General features: G+C 38.7%; 1 protein-coding gene across 2 annotated transcripts; it reads left to right on the top strand.

Annotated features, from left to right (window-relative positions):
• Positions 1-1,860: 1,860 nt before the first annotated feature.
• sdc2 (syndecan 2) lies at positions 1,861-25,637 on the top strand. Of its 2 annotated transcripts, XM_043217935.1 has the most exons (6): positions 1,861-2,288; positions 23,143-23,257; positions 23,352-23,512; positions 23,896-24,016; positions 25,039-25,238; positions 25,475-25,637. In XM_043217935.1, the coding sequence occupies exons 1-5, from the start codon at positions 2,229-2,231 to the stop codon at positions 25,200-25,202; spliced, it is 621 nt and encodes a 206-aa protein (XP_043073870.1). In that variant the 5' UTR covers positions 1,861-2,228; the 3' UTR covers positions 25,203-25,238; positions 25,475-25,637. The 2 variants fall into 2 exon arrangements, with proteins under 2 accessions (XP_043073870.1, XP_043073869.1); XM_043217934.1 differs by having other exon boundaries at positions 1,863-2,288; positions 25,039-25,637.
• Positions 25,638-26,347: the final 710 nt, after the last annotated feature.

Below are 26,347 nucleotides of genomic sequence, written 5' to 3'. Positions count from 1 at the left end.
AAGTTCTGTCTTACCTCTCTGTGATCTGTTGCTAGTAACGCGATAAACGTAAGCTTCAAGGGAAGATTTATGCTTTTACTAACCCGTCTTCTCTTTCATACTCTCGCTCTCTGTCTCCTGACCTTTAACCCAGGAAGTCAAACCGGCGCCTGGCCCTGGACAACACCATAACCCAGCATTCCCCTCTGAAGGCCTTTCTCCTGCTTACTCCACAAAAAAAAGGCCTCTCACCTGTTTGGGGGCTTTAGGCATCTTAAAGTGTCCTCCACTTAACGCCTTGTTTTTAGACGCTCTGGTGGAGGGCAATATTAAGCTATAAGCAATATTTAGTTATATTACGGTTGAATTATTTACAGTTGTGAAAAAAGCGTGTCTATTTCGCAATTGTTTCTAATAGTCTGGTTGTACTTTCTTTACTTGGAAAGCCGCTGAACCCATTCAGCTAAATGACATTGAAGCCTCAGGGAGGCCAGAGCGAAAAAGGAAGCTGAGCACAACAAAACTGCCTTTTGTTGTGTGTGGGTTTTACAATATGCAAATTTCCTTCAACTATTATTTATTGTCCGCTGTGCTTTGCATGAGGGTTGTTTGACTAGAATCGCATTTAATAAAAAGAAATAACAATACATTCTACTAGTTGGCGTTTTTAAAATTGTTTTTCAGTTCTAATAAGCGTGAACACATGGAAATGATTAATGGAGAAAAAATAAAATAAAATAAATTAAAAAAAAAAAAAAAAAAAAAAAAAATAAAAAAAAAAAAAAAAAATATATATATATATATATATATATATATATATATATATATATATATATATATATATATATATATAAAAAAACTAAGAAAGCTTAGCATGCAAAGCGGCATTACTTTTGCATTACTATTAGACAAATGGTTTAATAATTTTATAGTACCATTATTAGTATTGGATAACTGATGTATATGCAAGTGCTTATTAAGGGCACAAAAAGGCCCCAGGGTTCTGGCAGAAGAGGCTTTGCCATCACCTTAATTGACGGGGTAATCTAGGATGCCACTGTTAATAATCTTGGTCTGCAAAGCAGGAAGAGGGAGGGGTGCATGTGTTTTTGTGCAGGGGGTTAATTGGTTACCTTTGGCAGTACTCGAGATCAGGAAGCAAGCGTCTCATTATCTTCTAAGCAATTTACCGCTACATAATTCCTTTCAAATGCATTGCATTGTTACAAAAGCAATCAGACTTTTGTTTTAGATACTGTGGTCAGTAAGTGAAGATCACGGCCTCCCAGAGAAGGTTTAAACATTAAAAAACAGGATTAATTATTCTGCATGATATCGTTTACCTTTACGCGCTACATATTTGTCCAATAGGGGGAGACGTTGCATCGAGAATTCATTCAGCGAGTTCTTGCAGGTATGCTCTTCGCAGCACACGAATAAAAATCACTTAAAAGCATTTATTTTTAAATCCTTTTGACATAATTCGTACGGATTCGCGGTTCAGTGAGTCAGTAAGTGGTTGCCTGAACTCGGACCGATTCAGTCCGTTTAAACCGGTTTGGAAAACTGGTTCAACCTGTTCACTTGAAAAAAAATAAAATAATCCGACTCATTTCAAATAAAACATAGGCAATGTAGTACATTTCGGTAGCTTTACGTAATGAAATGCATTTATGTAATTGGAAATGTACAAATAAATAGCTCATTAAATTACACAAAAGCGTCATGGTTTAGTATTTAAACCCGTCATGTCTTAAAGCGTTAACATTTAGAAAACCAGAATTGAAGTAGTCTCTCTCTCTCTCTCTCTCTCTCTCTCTTCGGCCAAGCGCCCATATGGTCGCGCTCTCTGTCAATCATTGCTCAAGCTCTCTCCCTCTGTTTGACCCGTATTTTCCTCTCAGTCCTGCGGGTGGCTCGACAGCAGAGCTCCACTTCACACATATGGCCGAGAGACCTCACGTTAATTTCACCTTCGCGAGACGAGTGCAGCTTTAAACGCGCGCGGCCGTAGACTCAAACGCGCAGGACTCGGCGAAACGCATCGAAAACGACCTATTTTATTAAGTGCGCAGAAGTGCGCGGAGGAACAAGCAGACAAAAAAAAAGCAACACGTATCCGGTGGGATTTGAGTCCTGTGAGAGAGCGAGATTGGAGCGCGAGCGAGAAAGAGGGAAGAGTTTCTTCAAAAGTGGAAACGGGCACGGGGACGGTATTTTCCTTTTTCACGAGCGAAGACTAAGGAATTATGAGGAACGTTTGGATGATATTAACCCTCGGCTTGACAGCCTTTCTTTCCGGGGAAAGGGTGAGTTTCAACCGAGAACAATAAGCGGTTTGCTGGGGGGTAGTTGAGCGTAAACTCGAGCAGCCATCCGGCCACGTTATAAAGTAAGCGGTAAACTAAGTAAGCTAAACACGGTTTCTCTGGACTGATTCGTACTTTGCCATGTGTCAACGGTAATAAACGTTTTTAAGTATCAGATGTAATGTATCAAGTATCAGTTTAGTTAATCACTGCAGTGTTTTTCAAGTCAGCTTGGTGTTGTTGTTTTACCTACAGTACACGTATTAATAGACAGCAAATGCTTTGTGTTTTTTTGTTTTTTTCAAATAGTAATAGCTAGAATGCATTGAAGAAAACGTTAAACAAGGTATTAATGAATTGGGAACACTGCACAAATATGTACACATGGTGTTGTCCAGGGTTTTCAGCTCGGATGTGTTGTGCAAACAGATGAATGACTAAAACATTTCTAGTTTTGATGCTTTTGTGATGTTTATAGAAAATGGGGGAAGAAGCTCGATAGACGTTTCGCTCTTGTATTGTGACATTTATGGCAGAGAAAGATCCAACCTCATAAGAGTCTGTGACTACTATAAATTCAGCCATAAAAAAAAAAACACTAACTTGGTTGTGGAGACAGGTACGGATGAGGTGAGGAATGCAGAAATAACTTGGTTTAGTTAACCTTTTTTTTGTTCAAAATGGAAGTGGGATCTATCAGCAGTATTGGTAAATGTGCATTGCTTTTTCGACAACTGTAGGAGAGCCGAACTTTAAGATTGGACCACAAACGTACGTTTTAAGACCGATGGCATGCATTTTGTCTGTATCACTTCTGCTTAAAGTCAAAACGCATCCAACTTCTTCTTAAAACCCCTGCTTAAAGTGACCAGGTGCCTCTTAGAGCAGCTTAACATGCAGAAGCTGTAAATCAGACACTAACTCTCTCTTGGTCACACTTGGCTCGGTTTGCTGGAATGTGAACACATGCGATCGTTGATTGTTTTGCATTAGGCTTTTTCTGAAAAGTCGCCGTTACTCTTTAGAATCCTAGTAGACAGATGGAAGATGTTTTGGAGCATTCGTTAACCTTACACGGGGATTCTTTGCATTTCTGCCATTATACAGTTAATTGGCAGTGCTTTTAATGAATGTGGATTCTGAATAAGCCAGTTGCTAGCAATTTTTGACGAAATGCCAAGGGATTGGCACCCGTGCTTTGTAATTCCATGGTTGACTGGCATGCTGGTTTGTACTGTCTCCTCCCATTGATTAGGACCTCACTCACTCGCTTTGGCCTAGAGGGGTAAAGGCAGCATCAATCTCAATGAGTCCCAGCATAGTGTATAGATTTTCTGAACCGGCATCATGTACGCCGAGCAATTAAACTTATCTGGCTTGAAACCTGTAGGACGATCCATGCGTCCGCCAGCGAGAGAAACCGTCCCCTTCTCATATAAACAAAAAGAAATGGTTTGTCTGCGAATGTGACCCGAGAATGTTATTTAGTCTCTTAATGTGCCTCTTGACCTCTGCTTTCTCTGAAATTGTATGCTGCGAACCTGTCACAGTTTAGTGTGTTGTCTGCGGCCAGATGTTTGACCGTGTAATTTGCATGATGTTTTGGTGGGAAGTGTGAACATCGCCTTCAAAATGGAGATGTTTTGCAAGGTCACTGCACTGTTGTTTCCTCTAAGAGGTCTAAATGAAATGGTTCTCATCCAACCAATTTTTTTTTTTCTAGTGTTTAGAAAGAAATTAGTGTCAGGAAGAAAAATTATGCATAAGCCACACTGAGTACTTTTAATTAAATTTGTCCTAAATTTTAGTTTTTAAAAGCACTTAACATAAATTCTGTTTTATTTTAGCCAGATATCTCTAAATATGCTTTATGTACTTTATAGCTAAATGTTTGCCAGCACTATTTGAACCTCTTTATTGGTTTTGTCGCTATACTCTTAAAAAAATCCCAAAGGTGCAAGAAAAAAAAAAATAAATAAAAATCTTTGGTTCCCCAAAGAACCTTTCAGTACTTAAAATAACCATTTCAAAAATTCAAAAGAACCTTCTTTCACTCTAATGAACCTGAAAATTTAATAAAATTTAAAAGATCTTCATGGACTATAGATGTCAATAAGGAACCTTTTATTACTATTTATAGTATTAAGTATTTTTTTTATTTTTATTTTTTACACTCTGTCCGGATGCTTACATGATTAAATAAATGCACAGAATGACCAAGAGCGAGAGATAGCAGCATGCTGACCTCATTTTCACCCTTCGCTTCTCTGCCAGTCTTTCACCTGAGGCTGTTTTTCTATTCCTGATTAGCAAGGCGGATGGTCACACATCCGCAATAATCCTGCGTGCTAAAAAATGTATTGAGTCTGCGAGATAAGGGTCCAGAAGTGCTCCCTGTTTACGTTGTCCTGTAAATATTAATGGTATAGGGCGGAATATTGGCTTATGAAATAATAATAGCGTAACACGGTACAGCATTTAGCAGATGCATGCTGAAGTTTCAGGTTTTGATTTCCAATGATGACTTCGTGTTAATGAAAACACATCTACAAATCAGCTTCGAGGTTGTCAGCACCTTTAAGCAGTGAGGAAATTAGATTTTTTTTTTTTTTTTTAACACTTTGCTGAATACATTTAGAATCACATAATAAGAAAAGATTTAATGTTCCGTTATAAGAATAAGAATAACATAGTAAATGTCACTGTTACTCTTTTTACTGTATTTTTGGTTATGTAAATGCAGCATTGGTGCACAAGCGTACAAATGCTCTCAACATTTTTTGAGAGGTAGTGTAATTGAAGCACTTTTTTTTCTTCTTCTTCAGCGTGCATTTAAAATGGACACGTGGGAGAAAATCTTACATCCCACCTCTCTTCCCTGGGGGGCTCTTTTTGATTGACTCTAACTGTTCCACATTGCATAATCCTTAATGGTCTCAGCAGGCACTGGGCCGCTAGGCCTGTAAAGGAATCCCAGAGTGCTCTTGTTTTGTCATCAGCCATGCAACCTCAGCCCAGTCGACTTCTCTCCCCGCAGCTAAGCTCGTCATTATTATTACCCTGTCTTCGGTTACTCCAAAGAACAGTGGCATTATTCTTTATCTTCTTTCCCAGCAGATGGAAAGAATGAGGAGGCAGAGTAGGGGAGGATAAAAAGAAGATATGCCTCGCTATGCTCTGATGGCACATGCCTTGCGCTTGTTTATGTCAGCGCCACAAACATCTGCAACACGTATGTGCGTTTCCTTCAAAGCGGCACTGTTCACGTTTTCTTGTTTTTTTCCTTCCCCTGAGAATTGGAAGCAGTTCTTTCACAGGGATAGAGTCATGCATACCAGTGGGAATCGACAAACAGCGCAAGCCGAGTGGAGCTCGGAAGTGGTGGGAGCAGTGGCAGACCGATGCGCTCCATACAGAGCGAGCACTGAAAGCGCCGCTGCCAAAGCACTACTTTGGCCGGGTTACTGTAGACAGTAAGGAGCCTCAAGGGTGCAAAGCCGTGACCCAGAGCCCCCCCAATGTGAGCACACAGGCTTGTGGAAAAAAAAAAAAACCCTCAGCACGCTCCACCATTTAAAACACACTCCTTTTGCTCCCAGTCTGAATTTTCTTGCTCTTTATTAGCTTAGCAAATGGAAAGTTCCTTTGGAGGATTGTGGTTTAAGAACGGCGGTTGAAATGGAAGGGGGTTCGTTTTAACTGCTTTCATACTGCAGCTTTTGGGGCTGGCCAGGGTCTGTTTGACGTCAGAGTTTGGTTGGTGTGAAAGTGGTTTTCTGAACTTTGGTGCGCACCAGTTAACCACAATAAGTTTGCTTAAAATGTTTGTCACGAGGTAAATTTGAATTTCAGTACACCGTAGGTCCGGTAAAGATGCATTAAATAGATCAGAATAACAATAAGAATGTTTATACAGAAGATTTTTCAAAGTTTTTATTTTTTACATTCAGTATTCGTTGAAGGACACTTAACACTTTTGATAAGAAATATTTTTTGAGCAGCAAATAAACGGAATGATTTCTGAAGAATCATGAGACGCTGAAAACTGGAGTAATAGCTGCTAAAAATTCAGCTTTCAAATAAAATAAGAAATAGTCATTTGAAATTTGAATCATTTCCCTATATTAATAATCAGATAAATGCAGTCTTGGTAAGCATAAGAGTCTCCAAAAACCAACTAAATATCACCAACCCCAAACTTTTGAACAGTAAGTCATTTCTTATTCCATGCTATGATTAAAACAGTCAAGTAGTTTTTTAGTTAAAGCTGCAAAAAGCTGCCGCTTGTGTTCATTATACTATTTACCGTGGTTAAGAACCAAATACACTGTAAAAAGACAGCCTGTGATACACAGGGTGATTTGCTGTGCGTGAAGGGAACTTGAGAGATCCTATGTTTCATAAGCCTCGTCACTCTTTACTGTTAGAAAGTGTTGGTATAATGGAAAAAGCTTTTGGAAAGTTAAATGAGAAGACGTCTAACTGTGAGCTGATGAGTGTAGAAGCCATCTTGTGCAGAGTAAATGTAAGAACAGTGTGAGACACCATCTGTGCGCTGCAGTGTGAGTTTTTCATAGTTCCATGTTATGCAAGTCTGTAATTCATCCAAGTCTGCAAAAAATAAACAACCTGCATCACATGAGCCATTCTGATTTTTTTTTTTGTTGTTGTTGTTGTTTTTATGAGTAATTAATTAGTAATTAAATCTGGTCTATCACAAACTAGTGTTTGTATTTTTTATTTATTTGCAGTTGTACTGCAAGGTTACTTTTCTTTGAGATGATACTAATCATTTAGAAAAAAACAATTATCATTATTCATATATAAGCTAATATATTTACTAAGAGTGTATTTTTGTTTAGAGGGTTGGTTTCTTTTGCTACAAAAACGTATGCAGTCACTTTCAGCTGTTTGTAAAGTGTAGATCTTTGTGCAGACATATGAACATATCACCTATGAACCACAAATTCCTGTGAAGAAATAGCCTACTAGATTGCTTTTGCTAAAACACAGCACTCTTTAAAATCTACGAATACGCCTAATTAAAATGCACAAATAATTTTTCAGTGTAACTTCAGTAATTAACCATAGGTTGAGGATGATGTTTTCTCAGGGTGTTTTCAAGCGTTTCTTTAATTTCTACGTGCCACTGACAATGTGACAAGTGGTTGTTATGGGAACAGTTTAGAAATCATTCCTTTTTAAAAGCTGCACTTTGAAAGCCGAGCGCTTTACACTCGCTTTGTCTCAATTGCTTCGGCGCATGTGGCCTTGCTTGAACACACCGAAGCATCTTGGGAGATTTTTTGAGGTGATGTTGAAGAGACTAGATAACTCGACTTTTCTCTGGTGGTTCCCGAAGACTGAAATCTGGTCCTCTCCAGCTGTTCCGAACCATCGATTGCACCCACTGATACTGGTGGCAGCCACCATATCCAATTTCTTTTAACTGTGTCCACCTAATCGGACCGCGAGTGGGTATGTTGCTTAGAAAGAGACTGTGAGACGAACTGCCCAAGAGGAAATTTTGTTGATCTTTAATCATTGTGGTTCAGAAAGCATACTGACCCTTCGGGAGTTTTGATGTGCTCGAATGCATTAATTCGACAGCCCCACACGCCGCCGTTAATCTGGCCTAATGCACTCTGTTAACACCCATTTGTGTGCTGTAAACTGCACTCTGATCTCCTTTCTCATCCAGTAGCATTCCGTCACACTGCTTAAATGAGAAAAGGGGCAACTCAGAAGAGCCTGTCCAAATGTGTCTGCTGTCATTGTTCGCACAAATGAAATTGACACGCTCAGCACTGAGCCGACCATCGAGGACCAGCAGTCTGATTTTGTACAATATAAAACTATGAAAAAATCATAACGTATAAACTTCAGGTCAGTGTTCAGCATTCAGTTTAGCAGTATACTATATCTATTTATTTAAACATACATTAAAAATTAAATTTATACATGCAGTGAATTGACATTTTTACTTTTTTTTTTTTTGTTTTTTTGTTTTTGTACATAGTCAAAACAATTCTCATGGCGATGCAACTCTTCAAGGGGTCTAAATATTTCATGTATAGTATAGGAAAATGTTTTATTTTTATTTTTTTTAACGGCGCAAAGGTTTTTCAAAACCATATGAGACGAACATGAAAGAGTCCGTCTCTAGTAACTTGGCACATGTGTTTTAAACTAGATTTTTTTTTCTCATTTTCTTTATTGGAGGACTCTCTTAATTTGTTATTGACCCATCCATCACGTTCAGGATAACTTGCATGTGTCCTTTGTTATTGCATATAGGCCCCGTAGGACATTAAACATTGCTTTCTGGCACTGTCAACTTCCTTTTGTTGTATTCTGCATCTGTTCCTGCTTTGTATCACCTTCGTCAAACTCCCCCAGCTAATATTCGCTTTGTTTTCTTTTTTCACGCTGCACTGACAGTACAAATCAGACGCATTGAATACTGAGATCACAAACATATTTCTGTGCAATCATGGCCCCTTTCATGGAAAATCTGAGTAAATCTGAGCGTAGCTTGCATTACGAGGCGTAATTAACTAAGTGTTGGCTCTACGTTGTGTACACACTAATAAACCAAAGCAGAAGAGTCATGCAGTGCTTCTGCTTTGGTGTGGCTTGGGTCACCACTAGATCAATTCGGCACAGTTGTTTCTGTTACCGCTTAGATTGACAAACATCTAACATCAGCCATCAATTGTGCCTTTAAAGTGTCTCAGTGTTTCCATACGGCAACCAAAATGAGTCTTATCAGCAAACATCAGATCAGACTGGCTCTTGGTTAGTCATATGGTGGAAGGGGTTTTCAATGCTTCTGGGGCTGGAAAAAGGCGACTTATTCAAACCACACGCATTCCTTTTGAATTACAGCAGAGGGTAAAACGAGCAGGGTAGAACAGCGCGTGAGGTTTGGCACAGATCTGAGATTTGTTTCTTGTGGTTCAGTTTGTCAACAGTCTCGCGGAGCGGGTCCCTCTCTGTCCTCATAAACTCTGCAGTGGCTGGGGTCTGTTGGGAAGAACCATCTCTTCCTCCTTTTGCTCATCTGCGCTCCTCATCATGAAAGATTTAAAGCTCAGACAAGCTCTAGTACAGGACCTATTTCTGTTTGCCAAAGCTGAATTATTTACATAGAATGAAATATAAATTTGAATTTGGCCATGTGCTTTAAGAATCCTCTTAAGACCCTTTCTGTTGTCAGGAAGACTGGATATATGTAAAAAGGCAACGGTCCGTTTTCTCTATGACAAAACAGAGCAGATGCGTGTAGGAATAAGTCAGAAAACTTTTTAATTCATTCCCGGTGATTGTGATTTAATAGCCACTTTCACTCATGGAGCACATTAAATTGTTGGATAGGAAATGATCCACGTGTTGTTCACAAATGAAGCTTTTTTGTTTCAGTGACTGTCCAGTTTCTGCAGCTGATTTAACAATATTTTTTGACAAGTCCTGTTCACACATAACCAAATGTTGCTTTATTACAAGTGTTTAGCATATGAAATGCACAGAAATGCACAGAAAGTATGCTAGGAACCCTCACTTTAAAAAATGAAGGTTCTTCACAGCAACATCATAGAAGAACCATTTTGGTTCTTTCAATGGTTCTTTTAAGTTCTCTCTTTCTCCATCTTGGTCAATATTGGATAATTAATTTTACTTTCCTAGTACCTTGGCCGTTATCTGATATTGACTTGCTAAGTTATATACGTTTAATATAATTTCCTATATAATGGCATGCATTGTACTGTAATATAATGCTCTCTTGGGAAAAAACTGAAAATTCTGGATGTACCTGACTGAAAGCTGTAACCGTAATTACAAAACCTGTAGTTATATTTTCAGCTTATATTTCAGTCGTTGATTTTCAGTGCCCAAAGTTATGATTTCTATATTCACTTGTAGCATTTGCAGAAATGTATTTGTTTTCTAATGAGTTTGATATTGCGCTGTTCTACAAGTTTCTTAACCATATGGTTCAAGCACTGCAGTATTATATCCGGCTTTGTTAATTTGTTTACTGAAAACCTTGAATATAGGTTGGTTTGTTGGTCCTTTTAGTATGTGGCCCGATTTACCCGGTCAACTCTAGCAATCCAACTAAGCTCATGCATGTGCCACTATAAGCCCGATGCCTTCTCAAAGCTCTAATCCGTAATGCAACTTTGCCTGTATGTGAAAGAGCAGCATGATGTTTCATCTGCTCCACGCTTTGAGAATAGGCCCTGCGCTTTATAATCACAACAGAATCCAGCTTCTCCTAGTTGATTGATAGATAAAGCAAAACAACAGATGTTTGCTCCGCTGATGAGACCGAGGCCACTTCAATTGAAGGTATTGCTGTTCCTAGAACAGAAATTGTAGGTTGTAACAAGACCATGTGCTCTAGTTTGTGGATTAGCCCCACATAATGGGATCAGAAATCACCACCTGCTGCTTTCTCCTGTGGCCTGCATCCCTCGTTCGCTTTATTAATACGCGCTATACCTTTTCGCTTCATCAAAACAACACACTCTGACCAGATGAATTCTTGCGTCATCGAAACATCACTTTACCCTGCAATCTAATATCTTGCTTTTTCGACTTTCAATCTGAGTCTTGGTATAGGACAAAGAGACGAGCTTTTCCCCTTTCGTTACTTTTAAACTCTTGTCCCGTTCTCTCTCTCGTCACCAGTTTTGGGATTTTTGAAAAGTTTTTCTCCTGGCAATTCCCCTCCCCCTCTTCCCAAATGCCATGGCCTCCTGACTCCCTTGAGGACAAATCCTCTTAAGGCAAAGGTTGGATGGGAATTCAATTGCGACAGAGTGAGGATTGGAACAGATCAGCCACTGAAGCGTCGAAATCGCCTCCAGCTTTTATCTCTGCAGATAAGGGCCCATTTGCAGCGCCAAGTGATGAACAACTCTGGCAGGTCATCATTTCTGATGCCTATGTAAACGGATGGGCGAAAAACAGTTCGCGTCAGCACAAACTTTCAGGAAAAAGCTCCCACTTTTCGATTCCTGCGCTATTAGTGAAACCTGACTAGCTGGCACTTAAAAAACTTCCATTTTCGTAGAGCGATGATTGCAACACCGCAGGAGTCCGGAGAGTGTTAGAAAACAGAGGCAATGCTCATCTCTTTAATGTTCTTAGAAAGACATTGTGGCATTGTCGTGTCCAGTTCTTTGTTCCTTTTCTGCTTCAGACTATTGCATGCTCGGGGTTCTCTAACCACTGAGAGGTTAATGAGCTGAAACTAAAGAACTCTTCCAGAGCTTCCTGTCGGAGAAGGGGAGGTGGGGAGGCAGGCGTGAGACTGGACAAAGCATCCCACCAACTTTCTAAGCCATTCTGCTCCACTTCAGCAGTGGCTGAAATCTGGATTACATTAAACTTTGAACTGGCAGCTAATTTATACATCATTGTCCCTCGGGCGGCTTGAAGTTTTTAGGGCTGGGGTGGAGTAGTCTGAGCACAAAGCCCTGGTCTAATGCTGATGGAAGCCAAGCCTTTATCAATGCAGACTCAGGGAAACATGGACCTTTTGAAGTGCATGCTGCGAGAGGCGCCTGTCCCCGGATCGGTCACATGACTGGGGTTTGTTATCTTCAATCTCACACTGCCACATTTTGACCCGTTGTCCCAGTGCATGGGGGAATTGTGTAAAGGGAGCTTTGTGTGGCTCAAAAACCATGCCAGAACTTAGTTGCCCCCTTTTTTTGGAAGACAAGATGAGAGTTGTTGTGATGCACTCGTGACAATAGCTTTAATATTGCATCAGCGATTTTTATCTTAGATAATATGTAACTGACAGCTTTACCTTTTGTCAAGGCCTTTTCAGTCGGTATCTCAAAAGGACATAGTAAATTAAATTCAACAGTATATATATATCAATTAAATGATTTTCTTTTGAACTACTTTTGAAGTAGTTATGTGATTTATGTGCATCTCATTAGTAAAACCGGTTTCGAGATTAAAATCGCCATCAGCTGTTTTCAGAGAGGTATTTACTACACAAAGCTGTAGTTTACTGACAAGCTGGACAATATCACGTTCATAGCTTGTCAGTAAACTTTTTTGTATTTGCTTTAAAAACTTGTACTGCTAAATTATAACTCCATTAATACACTGTTGCTGGAAAGAATTATAAACAAGATCAACAAAGGTACTTTTATTAATTCCAGTGCAGCACTAGCCCCCAAAAGGGTGAGCGACTCTTTCATCTACTGGCCTGAAACTCTCTGACTCTGGCCCCGGGCCAGCAGGCCATACTTATTGTTGAGCCCTGCTTCTTGACCCTGCTTGTCCACACACCGGCAAGGCTGATCACATATGCTGCAGAGATGCTCTCCCCCTGGGTTTCTCTCAAGTCACCACCTGCGTTTCTAGAGACCTGGGGGATTTGCCAGACATGTTCTGGCCTGAAAGACAGCATTCATCCATCTCATGATGCTGTGCCAACACCGAACAGCCCGAGCAAAGGTCTGCTCGGGAAGATGTGTGTTTTTTATCCTTTGTTACATATTCATGTGGCCACATGTGCTTCCCTTCTGCTTCTCCAGGTATTGAAGTGTCAAGTGTTTGGTATGTGATTCTTCTTCCTTTTTTTTTTTTTTTTTTTTTTTTTTTGTACTGTTAGTAACAGCCTGTAATTTCAGTAAGTTTGGAAAATGTCAGATGAAGTTAAATGACTACTATTTTATAAGTTTTGTAATATTTTACAAATAATTACCAGAGTTTATTAAAAATGTGTTTGTTTTTTGAGCATAATTTAAACATGAAGTTTGTACTTTCAAAGCCTCACTGGTCGACCAAAGTGGTAGTCCCGCCCTAAATTAACCTCATTGGTTAATTCAGTGTTGTTGCTTTTGGGCTGCAAGCAAGAATAATTTTTGAATTGTTTAGTGATGAAAATTTATTTATGTTTGTCTCTGCATGTTAAATGGGAATAGGATACACTACTTCAGACTTCAAAAACCTGACACTTAACCTGTGCCTCGTTCCTTTTTAAAGCATCTATTAGCCTGGGATTTCCAGCTTCTCTTGTTTTCTGTTTCTCTTTAAAGACCTGGCATGTTTCTCTCAGGCATTTGAATGCCTTTCAAACATTGGTGCTCCGAGTGTGACTTCACGCCAGCAGCCCAGCCGGTCCAGCTCTGTTCATTCTGACTAATGCCGTTTAGCTGCTGTTCTCTCTGAGGAGCTTTCAAAATGGAACCTCTACACAGCCGAAGCATCTGTTTCCTGAAACATCCACCTTGATCCTTGCGCAGCATGTTCTCTGGGCTCCTGTGAGAGTACCTGCCAGCACGCTGTACTGGGCTTTCATTTCCTGTCTTGGCAGATTCATGTCTGTGTCAGTGCAAACCTGAGTTGTTAAAACACCTTAAAGAGCGGTTAAGGTTAGAGTGCAGCAAAGATGGAAGCACGCACTTTGTCACATTGAGGTCAGACCCACCTAGAAAAAGCACAGAATTTATATTAAAACGAATGTTTTTAGTGAATATTTTGCCCAAGTGGTTCACAGTAAAAAAAAAAAAAAAAAAAAAAAAAAAAAGATCACGTGTAACTACAAGAAATTTGATTGGAAGTTGTTGAGCAATCTGTTCAAAACAAATCATTTCTGCTCTACCCATGCTAATTGCATTATTGGTTATCTTTCACCGCATAATCTGTTCAGAAAGCTTATTATATTTCTTTTTAGATTTTGGTAGGACTTTTTATTATAATTCTGGTCAATTACAGGCCTGTGTAAAGTATAGCACAATATGTTTCAGCCTCTTTATGATATTCAATATGTAGATTTATATCTGTTCCGAAATGGCTTTTGCAGTCATTGAAACCATTGTTTCAACCAAAGAGCCATTTTTCCATTGTTCAATTATATTTTTTAAGTTGATATATCGTAAGTAATATGAGTAAGAATAATGGAATTGTATCATTTGTTTAACTTTGATTACATGACACAATATTTACCAGCATTTTTATTAAAATGTTCTATATATATATTTATAAATTCTTTATACGTGATTGTATAAATTCTGCATTGTTTTAAACCGTTTACCTGAACAGTAACTTTTAAAGAACCATTTTTCATAAATGATTCTAATGGTTTAAATTAGGGACACAATTAAAACCTATATTCATAAAGCACGTTGAAATCGCTTTGCAATATTTGTTTTTAGATCAGCACAAATGTCACAAATGCCCTCATCAGTTATGAATGAAATATCTGCCATTGTGTTCATGATTCACACTATCAATTAGCATTGTGGTCTTGAATATATTTGTAGTTTTTTTTTTCATATATGGCCTTTAAGTTACAGTAAAATACACTACCTCGGTATAACATAATGGCATGTATAAAAAGGTAACATGAACTGGAAGTAAAGGTGAGAGTTCAGCATGTCTGAGGATGCTTAAGGATAGAGAGAAATGTCTTAATGAGTTGAGGACTTCGTTGTTGTTATTTTATCTCTAAGAAAAAAAATCTTTGAAGCTCCTAATGAGACTGCTGATTTATCTTGCTCAGTGTGTATGTTATGTTCCTGACTCAATAATGTGATTTTTCTCCTTAGGTAAACGTGTGCAAAGTTCTCTCTGTCGGATCAACTAGTGTTCTTCATTAAGACTGTCTTAACAAATAGCATGTCTTCAGTAGTATTGATTTTTATTTAAGCCTATGATGGAAAGCCCTCTTAATGCTTATTTTTTTTAGTATGGTAAATCCTTTTGTTTTGTTTTTGTTTTGTTTTTGCACGTTAAACCTCATGAGAGATAAAGTAAGGCTTCTTGAAGTTGTGTTGAGGTCTTCCCCTGGAGGCGATTTAATAATTTGTTTTTTTTAAATCATCAGTCACTGATACTTGATTTGTATTCATCACTCGTAGTGAGAAGAAATGCAGATGCATGAGAGGTGTTTTATGAAATCAAATGTGAAATCAAATCCCTGCAAGGCTGACACACTTGTCCCATTTTTTTTCTTTAACCGGAGGGGACAGAACTGCCATGCAGCTACAAATCCATAACTTTATCTGCTTTAACTGTAACTGCTAATCTTTATTCAAAACATGACTGGGAGGGCGAAACCTATTTCCCAGCATATAACATTTCACGGCTCACAAAAAAAATTCTTGGGTTTCTTGTGAGTATCAAAAGCAGTTTAACTGGGTCGAGGAATCACCGGCCAGGCGCCATCCACTGAGGAGTCATAAGAAGCCTTGGAGATGAGAGCAAAACCACCATGATTGCGATCTTAGATTAGAAAGTCCTTTAAAATACAGTTTAAGAGTTAATTTATTAGGAGGGTCCTGTGAAATTTGCATTTTGTAAATGTACTGGCAAACAGGACGTCATTGAACAAAGGTGATATAATTGCTTGGAACAGATATGACCTTGGAGCGAATATTGTTGATCTTAAAGTTGTAGTGTGCATTATGATAGATCTGATAATAATTTAGAGCATGTGCACCTCCGGGCAGATTGTTTCTGTTTGGCCTGGAAACCATGAAATTGTTATTCATCCTCTCAAGGGAGCAAGACAGGAAGTCATATTTGCAGTATGATATGTCTGGAGGAAAACACTACTTCTTTTTTTATTAAATTTTTTTGCATGGCTAAAATCATTCAAGTTACGAGAAATGTATTTTGTTACAATATAAATAACATAAGTAAATTTGAATACGTTTACACAGTATTTTCTTGACACAGACAATTAAACTTGGTAGCTTTCATGCTGCAATCGCAGTCTTTACCGTGAAGCAGTTGCAGAATGCTGTCAAATATTATCAGAATGCCTTTACATATTTGTCCCGCCGCAGGTTTGGGATAGGGTATTTATGACCCTGGTCAGGTTCAGGGGCCGGCATCTATCTGGCCTGGCTGTAACTGGCTGTCCGATCCTTTATGAGGTGGAAGGCCAGGTTACAACAGAGAAGGTGGCCAAGAAGCCATATATAAGCTTGCACATGAAAGCTTTAACCATGACCTGGTTAAAATGACTCCTATTTATATTTGATGCATAACCTTGGTTTGATCTTTTTGGTGCACTTTTTCCATAGAAAGTACTATTAGACCTTTACGTTTTGGAAAAGGTTTGGTGGAGTGCTACCTCTGTTGTTGCAAAACTTGTTGCCCCTGAAGCTACAGCAAGGAGACCCTTCGTATCCTTACATGGGGCACTAGCCCAGGAATGTGGCGCCGGCCTGCGTATGTCAGACAGCCGTTTGTTTTGGAATCTGAGAGCGTATTAATCTGTCCTGGGCCAGTGCACTTGCTTCCCTGCCCAACATGCTTTCCCGAGCGCTTTTGACTATGAGAGCGACTGTGAGTTGCGGACGAACGACTGCCAGTGTAGACCAAAGACGCTCAGCCTGCTGAGAACTTCAGTTCTGCTGTTTACATACACCTCTCTAGATCTCAGATTCGTTTGTGATAAATGGGTTCTTTTTTAGCTTTCTCAGCGGCAGCTGTCTCCGTTTTCTATTCATTTTTTAAAAAAATGCTTTATTTTTTGGATTCTGCATGAAGACAGGCCCTGAAATATTGCACGAAGCACTATAAACTTCACCGTAGAGGCTTTCTTTGTGTGAAATGAAGAGCCTGGAATGAATCCGTGGAGAGGTTCTTTGTGAGCTTTCTTTTTGATTAATACAGTCACCTCTGGTGCACAGAGCTGTGGAGGCTTATATGTTGGAGGTCTACGGTTGATTCTTCATTGTGTGCTTTTAGACTGAGGATTAGAGCTCAATGAGCACTTCCCTAAAACTTCTAGACGTTTATGTAGCTCATATCCCTTGATCAGTCAAAGTCAGCTTCAAAGCATTTCTTAACCCTCCCCGTGGAGAAAAAGGAAAGGCCTCATGCGTCTCGCAGGACAGATGAGGAGATTCTGGTTTGTAGATCAGTCTCCTCATGACCCGTGAATGATGTCACCTCACAAACGTTCTTCCTGGATGCATTCCAGGCCCGCTTGGGTTTGGGCTTGACTTTGATTGGTGTCCACTTCCTGGAGAAGCTCCCCCTCTGCTTGTTTTTCTGTTAATTAGTTCCTGATTATGAACCTTAGGAAGGCAACCTAAACCTCAGGCCTAGAAGAAAGGGATAATTCCCCTTCTGCTTTTATGTTCTTCTTTCACAGCACAGCATTTCCTAAATAAATCTCTGCTTGAAAAGTCCCTTTGACTGTTTGATTACCCATATGTCTAACTTTTCAGGTCTCTGTCTTTGTGTTGACAGAGCTGCAGATATCTCTGATGTGCGGCTGATGTGTTGCTGGTGACTTTAAAGATACTACAGTGGACTATAGAAATCTTTTCCATTTAGTATGTTTGACGGTTGACTCTCAGGACAAGTAATTGGAAGTGACAGGTCACATGGTCATGAAAACACAAAACTGTTACATCTTGTAAGGCATTTTTTATTCAGCATGAAAATTTGGTCAGTCATTGGTGACTTTTTGGATGGTACTTTGTGGTTTGTATAGTTATAGACCGGCAGATAAATTGGGGAATTGCACACTGTGTACTTCTCTATATGCTAAACACATAGAATATGATGTTGTTTGTCTTTTGTTACATTGCCAAAATAGTGTCTTGTTTTTATAAAATGCTAAATATTTGATTTGTTTAACTGTATAATAAAGTGAATCCTGACTTGTTTTCTGAAAAAAGTTTTATGTTGTTGTTTAAGCCATAATTGTTACAAAATTGCTACCATTCAGAAATTTAGGGTCCGTATGATATGTATCTTTAAAGAAGTTAATACTTTTATTCAGTAAGGATGCTTTAAATTGATCAAAAGTTAGAGCTGAGGTTTTTACATTGTTACAAAAGGATACCATTTCAAATATGTCCACAGAAATATTAAGCAGTACAACTGTTTTCAATAATAATAATAACAAATGTTTCTTGAGCAGCAAATTGGCGTGTTAGAACGATTTCTGAACGATCACTGAGGAATAAAATAATGACTGCTGAAAATTCAGCGTTGCCACCACATAATAAATTGCATTTCAAAACATATTATGTAAACTGTTATTTTGAAATAGTGTTAATATTTCACAATATTAGACTTATTTTCTACCCCAAATGTTTCTGTGCTGTAAGTGAACACAGAAAGTGTTATTTGGCTGATTTGATCTCTCAAGTATTCAAGTGGTCAAAATAAACATCTCCGATCTTCACTGGAGACATTGCTTCTTACTTTTCTTTACTTGCGTTCTTTTTGGGCCGTGACATGAGAGCCGTTGCCAGCCAGTCGTGATTAATCCTCAAACTTATAAACGCTCCCTGACTACTGGATCTGTGTGCTGCGCTAGACTTCAGTATTGATTGTGGTGTAGATCTGTACCTCGCTGTTTTTTTTTTTTTGTAAATGGATAAACTAACATCAACATTTGAGAGTAAAAAAAATCTAAAGTGTGGTTTTAGCAAAAGGCATCAGTGTAAGCCAGGGTATCTGCCTGCGTAGCGTCTGAATGCATGCACACACAACCCTGACCCTTGAAATATATCCTCAGTTCGTAAGAAAAGCAAATTCTGCTTGCATGCAGTGGGGGACAGTCGGACCAAATAAAGCTTGGCCACGTTTGTCCTGCTCTCCATTTCCCCTGCCTGCTTTAACAATGACATGGCTTAAAGCATATGTCAGACAGTGGGAGTCTTTCTAGCCTTTCAGAGGTTGCTAGGCATAGATGTGCAGTTTGACAGGCTTTTAGCGATGTAACCTGAAGGCAGCAGATTGTCCTTAGCAGCAGTAATCTCTCACTCCCCTATGTCCTGGTCCCCTCCCTCCATTGCTCATCACATATTTTTTTTTTGTTTTTTTTTTTTTTTTTTATCGTCGCTGTCCTCTCGCTGGTTTCTCCGTCTCCGTCTTTCACACCCAGCCTCACTATGGAAACAGAGCAGCCTCCTGCCGGTTGCCTGTTCATTAGAGACTGACGAAAGTAAATGCTGTGACTGTTTCATAATGGGGGCCACAAACTGCTGGCCCCTTCATTACTGCTTATTCCCTGCCTGACTAGGCCGCTCTCCAGTGCTCGTTACTGCCCCTCAGTCACCGTCCTTGTTGATAAACATATTTGCACATGGTACGTGACAACGTTTGCCCAGCAGGACGAAGTCGCAGACGAGAAATGTGTGTCAGGTAGGGATGTGCAAAAATGCATATTAGGGACAAACGGCTAGTCAGCTAATCAGTCTTAAGGACGTCCTGTGTAATCAGGCCGGTTCATGTGGCCTCAATCGTCTTGACACGTAGCAATCGTGGTAGGAAGATCAAAAGAACAAAATGTGTGTGTAAATATATATATATATATATATATATATATATATATATATATATATATATATATATATATATATATATATATATATATATATATATATATATATATGAAAACTATAATATGTTTATACAGAACGTGAATGGGACTGTGACACAAATCTGTTACTTAATGTAATGACAGCACTACTATGACTAATCAAATTATTAAACATTTATCATTTAAAATATTTACCAGAAAAATTATTTTACCGGAATTTACATTCAATAGAATTTCCATTTAAAATTTACAAACATAGCACAGAATCTCTGGGAAAGGGAAAAAAATTGTGCATATATATGCGTGTTTATTGTACTAGTATAAATGCAAGAATATGTATATGTGCTAGTGCTAGTGCATATAAACATAAATATGTATAAACAGATAGTGCACACATTTTCAAGACAGAAATAATGAAAAAATAACTGTGTTGCTGTTTTTGTTTGTGGTTTCCTGAGATGTTGTGGCTGGTAACTAGGGTGGCCTGGTTTGTTTCTAGGTGATTGTTTACTCCTCTATATCAGAGTCCACCGCTGAGTTTCTCATATTGTTTTCCCTAATATGGCTTGGGTCACTCTTTCAGCATAAATAAATGCATTTTTTTTTTTTTGCCTGGTGGTCCGCCATTAGTCGAATCGCTTGCAGAAACAATAGCAAACTTCTCACACATACAACAGTGTCATTCGTATGCTTGGAAATAGGGCTCAGCAAAAAAAAAAAAGCGTACGATAAGGTCATGTGCATATAGTCAGTAAAGTCGGTTCTTTGATTAGCGGTAAATCTCCATCGCCTGTTTTCACATGGAGCGGCAGCTAATGCACGGAGTTACTGACCAACTACACAATATTGTGTTCAGTATTACAGGCAATAAAAAAAAAAAAACGAACACAATATTGAGTAGCTTGTCAGTGATCTATGGCTGATCTAATGGTTGAGATGTGACCGTTTAATAACCCCAGCTTGAAGTGCTTGTCTAAGCAATCATCACTAATTGTTTGTTGCACATTTTAATTTTCCATGCTGATCACAGAATGTAAATACAACTCGAGCACAAAAGAATCGGATCGATCCGGTGCAATTTGTCTTATTTTCTTCCAAACTAAACACTAATCGTTCAAGAGCACTCAAGTAAAATGCATTCCTTCAAAAGGTTTTGAAAGCATCTTAAGAGCGCTGTGGGCTGTTTATTGTCCGTAGCCAGACATAAAGACACATTAGACACCTCGTTGGAGAACTTTGACTAGAATCCCATTGACCAAAAGAATTGACTGAAGATATCGAGCACTGCTGATGCGCCCGTGTGTGTGGCCCAGATAATTGTGCTCTTTGTACTTTGCATTTCAATCAGTGGAGGAAGAATTTGACCAAATCAACAGCGGTGTCGTTTGGGCTGGCCAAGTGAATTGTCTACTGAGAGAATAGCAACGCTGGGTTAGAAAGGTTAAGATAAAGTTGCTTTGAACAAATTCCTCCTTTGATCAGGACTTTGGCTTCAATGCTTTTCTGTGGGAAGTCACTGCTGCTTTTGAATGAGCTAGTTATTGTTCCGTTTTATCGTTGTGTCCATTCACCGTCCTCGGTACAGTTCTGCTTTTTTGTGAGATACTGGCTTTTTTGTGAGTCTGACAAACGCGAATACCCACCATTGCATTTTATATACGTTAACAAACAACAAATTTCCACAAAGAAAGGTTTTCGGTAGGAAAAGTCTCAAAAAGCATCAATATACACATTATTTTTGCTGTGAACAGAGACAGCTCCTAAAACAAAGATACCAGTATGTGTGCCACAGACTCTGTAGTGTGATTTATGGTGACCACATTATGGGCCTTTTTCGAGGCCGCATCAGTATGGAGAGACGGTCACAGGCAGGGTTGGACTGACGCTCAATGCTGGTTGCCATGGGGCTGGTAAACCACTTCACAAAGACTAAATAACACAAAGGAACATGATTAGCACTACCACGAAAACAGATACAGATAGTTAACACACTTTTATATCGTCACTTGATACAATTTGTGTATCCCAAATTGAAATTGAAACTTGGCACAGATTTTTAAATAGCATATGGTGTTTTTTTGTTGTTGTTATTGTTATGAAGTTGATTTTATTATTAAATTAAAATTATAATCAATTTGACACCCACAATAATAACTGATGCGCTGCAAAGATCACAATATATTAGGCTATTTATTCCTCAATTAACTGGTCTGTTATAGGCTACAATGAATTATAAGCCTAAAATATTAATGCTGCAGTCATCAGTAAAAATCTGATATAAAAAGCTTTTATTTACAATAACCAATTTTCAAAACCAAGCTGTTTAACACCAAATATGTATCTTCTCTTTTTTTTCCCCCCACTATATTAAGTAATATTAAGGGAATAATTTAAAAACAGTTATATGTATAGCCTGCCGTTATCAGCACATGTTAAAGGAGATTAGTCTCTCTTCGCTTATGAGAGAATATGCGTCATTCATTTTTAACCCATGTGAATTGACTAAGATTAAGATTTTTTTTTTTTTTCTTCAAAGTGTGAATTTACACACACACACACACACACACACACACACAACATCCCTGTCATATTGGTTCGAACCAATAAATTTGATTTTATTTTATTATCACACGTATTTTCACAGTTTAATGTTTTATTTCAGGTTTAGGGGGGTTTGTGACATAAAAAATTCTACCGTGATCTGGCGTATTTGGGACTATCTCTCTTCGTAACTGTGAAGCAGACACCTGTATATGCTCTTTAAAATGCATAAACCACGCTTCATTACACAGCGTATCTAAAAATATAGCCGGCTACAGAATTCTGCTCCATCATTTGATGAATAACTGCTGCCATGATTGCTAGAACATGCACACAAATGCCACTCTTAATAAAATCCTGTTCAATAGTGCAGCGTTAATTGCACTGGGCGAACGAATGCGCTTTGCGAACGGGGAACAATGTATAATAAACCGAATTGGCATAGAAAGTGTTTGTATTGAAATCATTATGTAAATAAACACCTGCAATTAAATGCTCTCAAAACTATTTAGCAAATTTGCTCTTTTTGTAGGTGATGCAGATGGGCTCCTGACAATGAACCTGTTGTTGGGAAGTTTCTGCAGTGCTGTAAAATGTCATAATGTGGCTCTACAGAAACAGCTGAGTCTGCAGTTCATTCTGAATGTTAGGTTGTGGAGCAAATTTTACTTGTAGCTGGCGGGCTTGTGTCTGCGCAGAGTCTTTGATGAGAAGGTTAGGCTGTGTATAATACGCGTTAAGGCAGAAAATATTGACTTTCAGATTTCAGCAGTAAGCAGGGGAGACAGGGAATACTCATTCATCGTGTGGCAAGATGGCCAGTTTACTAGTTTCAAACACATTGCTAAAAAAATCGATTTCATAGCCTCTGGTCCTTTGAGTCGAGGGGTTTGAGCAATAAGACACAGACAATGAAAGTTGAAAACGCACCTTTCTGTCTTAATCTCCATTTTTATGACTTCTTTTTAACTTTTACCTCTGCAGATAGCAGTCTCTGCGGCTAAATCCACCTCCTCGACTGATGACTTATACCTGGAGGAGGCCGGGTCGGGAGGTTACCCTGAAGATGATGACGACTTCACCTCTGGATCAGGATCAGGTGAGTAGTGCCTTATTGATTCAAGGGGCGCAAACTGATCTCGTCATGGTGGATATTGAAGTTGAAGGACTGATTTTTTTTTTTTGTTTTTCAGGAGTTGGAGAAGTTGTTGAGGAAGCTGTTACAGTAAAAACATTGTTCATCGTGCCTAAAGCAGAGCCCACACAGGACTCCACCAAAGACTTCACGCCGAAAGAGGAAACATCTACGTCGCGCGATGTCCCAGAAGACACAAAGAAACGAGTCCGGATACTGGTGGGTACCAGCTGTGCTATTATTGAATAACAAATTGTTAAATCTGGTCATTATAACATCCCTACCATTGTATTCTCCTATTTGATACTGTTCAGTGCTTTGAATCAATCTGTATTGTTAAAAGCGCTATATAAATAAAAGCGATTGATTCATTGATTGATTATCATCCATCTCAGGGGATCTGAACATAAGTGGTAGAGGCATAGAAGGTCCTATGTATCTGATCATCTGAAACGGAAGCCAGGTGTAAATGGGGTCTATTGGTCACAAGTGGATCTATGAGTGGAGATGATATTACTGTGCAGTCATGCAGACAGCAAAGAGCCCACTGCTGTCATAAAGTCATCCATCACTCTAAACTGAGTGTTCTTCACTCTCTTTAGGACCCAGTTCCTACCACAGAAGACTCGCGTAGAAATCCAGTCACAAGCACCACCAGCCTCCCTCGATCACCCCTGGATGTCCAGTCGGAAAATCTCTTCCAGAGGACAGAGGTTTTGGCAGGTCTGTAAATAATCATTTATAAATGGATATTATCAGGTAACACTTTTGACTGTTTTTAGGAGAAGACATAATTTGTTGCAATAACTATATAACTATTGCAATTTAAGTAACACATACACACACACACAGATATATATAATGTTTAATTTTAGCATAAAAGAAAAATATAATTTTTGACCCATTCAGTGTATCGTTGGTTATTGCTACAAATATACCTATACTACTCTTTTTGTTAAATTTATGGTCAAAAAACATTTCTTATTAGCAATGTTGAAATCAGTTTTGTTGCTTAATATATTTACAGAAACCACAATCCATTATTTGGTGAACTGAATGTTTAACGTGATTTTCTTTTTTTTTTTTTAAATAGAATATTTAGTAAAAATATAAAAGTGTTTATTTAATGTGCTGTTACTGAATAAAAAAAAATAGGACTAGTAATAATAACAATAATCTTACCAACCCAAAAGTTTGGAGCGGTAGTCTACATAAATATTTTTTAGAAATAAATAAATAAATTCAATTCAATTAATTCCTTCTTATAATTCATGGTGCTGCGGTGTGCACTTTCATAAACTTGAATCTGAAAATCGCTGTATCTTTTATCTTAGGAGAGATGCACAAAATATAAAGAGCGTGTTACCAGTCTTTCAAAATAACAGATCAATTTCTCGATGCTCAAAGGTCAAATTCTTAAGTTAAGCACTCTCGGCTTTAATATCCTGTCGAATAAAGACAGAATCGCAATGAGAAGAAATAATGTCTTCCTGTCTTCCTCCACACTTCCTCTCACTCTTGACCCTCCAGCAGTGTTGAGGGGCTCCTTATTTAATTACTTGATCACTGGACATAATGAGAGTCTGCTTTGTATGAGCCAAAGATTCCCAGATGACACTTCAGTCACGTAGTCGGACAGGAATGAGATTTCGCATACACCGTGAGAAAACAGTAACTCAACGATGTCTGCTCATCTTAATTGAAACAAACAGACTCATTAGTCCTTCTTAAACCCTCTATTCCAGCTGTCATTGCGGGTGGAGTCATCGGCTTCCTCTTTGCCATCTTCCTCATCCTCCTTTTGGTGTACCGCATGAGAAAGAAGGACGAAGGCAGCTACGACCTCGGGGAGAGGAAGCCGTCCGGAGCGGCCTATCAGAAAGCTCCCACCAAGGAGTTTTACGCATAGACTCACTCATGTACAACCGAGCTTCACCAACCTGAGGTGATGGTCTAATATCAGTGACTACGACAAACTCGTTCTGCATAAAAAAAAAAGAAAAAGAATAACAAATCATACGACATGATTGAGGAAAAAAAAAATAACATTAAGGAAAGCTTTTGCATAGAGTATTGTAATTAAGACCTTTTCTTTCTTCTTTTTTTATGAAAAAAAAGCAAGCATTGCTTATTTTATGGCAAATCTCTGTATTTAAACATTATTTCTGTGTATTTGAAAAGGCTTAAAAGAAAAAAAGAAACACGATCTGTAAAGGTGAGGATATCCGCATCCGTCTTCTGTCAAGAAGCTGTTTTTAGTCGCTGACTACTTTTTAACTGTAGCAGTATGTATTTGTAAAGAAAATTTTAAAGTGGAATAATTGAATATAATTGTTCTGTATCAGTCCTGACTTCATTTCTCATCTTTTCTTTTTTTTTTTTTTCTTCTTTTTTTTTTTTGGTTTTGTCCTAGCATGTCTGATGTTGATCATAAGTGTTTCATTAATTTATCACTTTCTCGGATGTTGAAAAATGCCTTTCTGTAGTTTTCAGAACTCTGTCTATTAACTCTCAACGAGTCAATGTAAATGTTTCCCTCCAGGTTGCGATGTTCATCTTATTATTTCACAACATGCAGTTTCATTGGTGCTTGAAACCGAAAACGCGTCGAAAGACCCGCGTCTTGCGAAATAATTTGAGTTCGATCTGCGCTCGGGCGTTTGCAGGTTAAGAAAATCAAGCAGTGCCATTTTTCATCCGTTCTCGTCTTGGCGACTCTAAAGCTCCTCACGCGGTTGAAACGAGGCTGATTTCTGGAACTGATGAGCCCAGAGCTTGTCCTCTATGATGAGAGCTTGAGGTAGCTCATTCTGGGGATCTGACACAGCCTGCCCACCTTCAGACGTGCATTTCCTTTGATCAGAGCGCTGTTCTGATGTTTCACTGATGAAAAGCTCGCGTTTATTCTCACGTCACACCGCAGTGATCTGTTTCATTAGTTCATGAAGAGAGTAGTTTTTTTTTTTACTGCTTTGCTTTTCCTACAAACTGGCGACTTGGAATCACTTTCATTGAAATCATTTATTTCCAATCTAGTTTGGGATTGTTCGGTAA

The sequence above is a fragment of the Puntigrus tetrazona genome, chromosome 19, assembly GCF_018831695.1.
Source record: "Puntigrus tetrazona isolate hp1 chromosome 19, ASM1883169v1, whole genome shotgun sequence".
Lineage (NCBI taxonomy): Eukaryota > Metazoa > Chordata > Actinopteri > Cypriniformes > Cyprinidae > Puntigrus > Puntigrus tetrazona.
This window is presented reverse-complemented; position numbering and strand designations above follow the sequence as displayed.

Excerpts from the sequence above, each read along its gene's own strand:
- sdc2 (XM_043217935.1), top strand. The coding sequence starts at position 2,229 with ATGAGGAACGTTTGGATGATATTAACCCTCGGCTTGACAGCCTTTCTT. Across the intron at positions 23,258-23,351 it reads CACCTCTGGATCAGGATCAG|GAGTTGGAGAAGTTGTTGAG; the intron begins GTGAGTAGTGCC and ends TTTGTTTTTCAG. Across the intron at positions 23,513-23,895 it reads AGAAACGAGTCCGGATACTG|GACCCAGTTCCTACCACAGA; the intron begins GTGGGTACCAGC and ends CACTCTCTTTAG.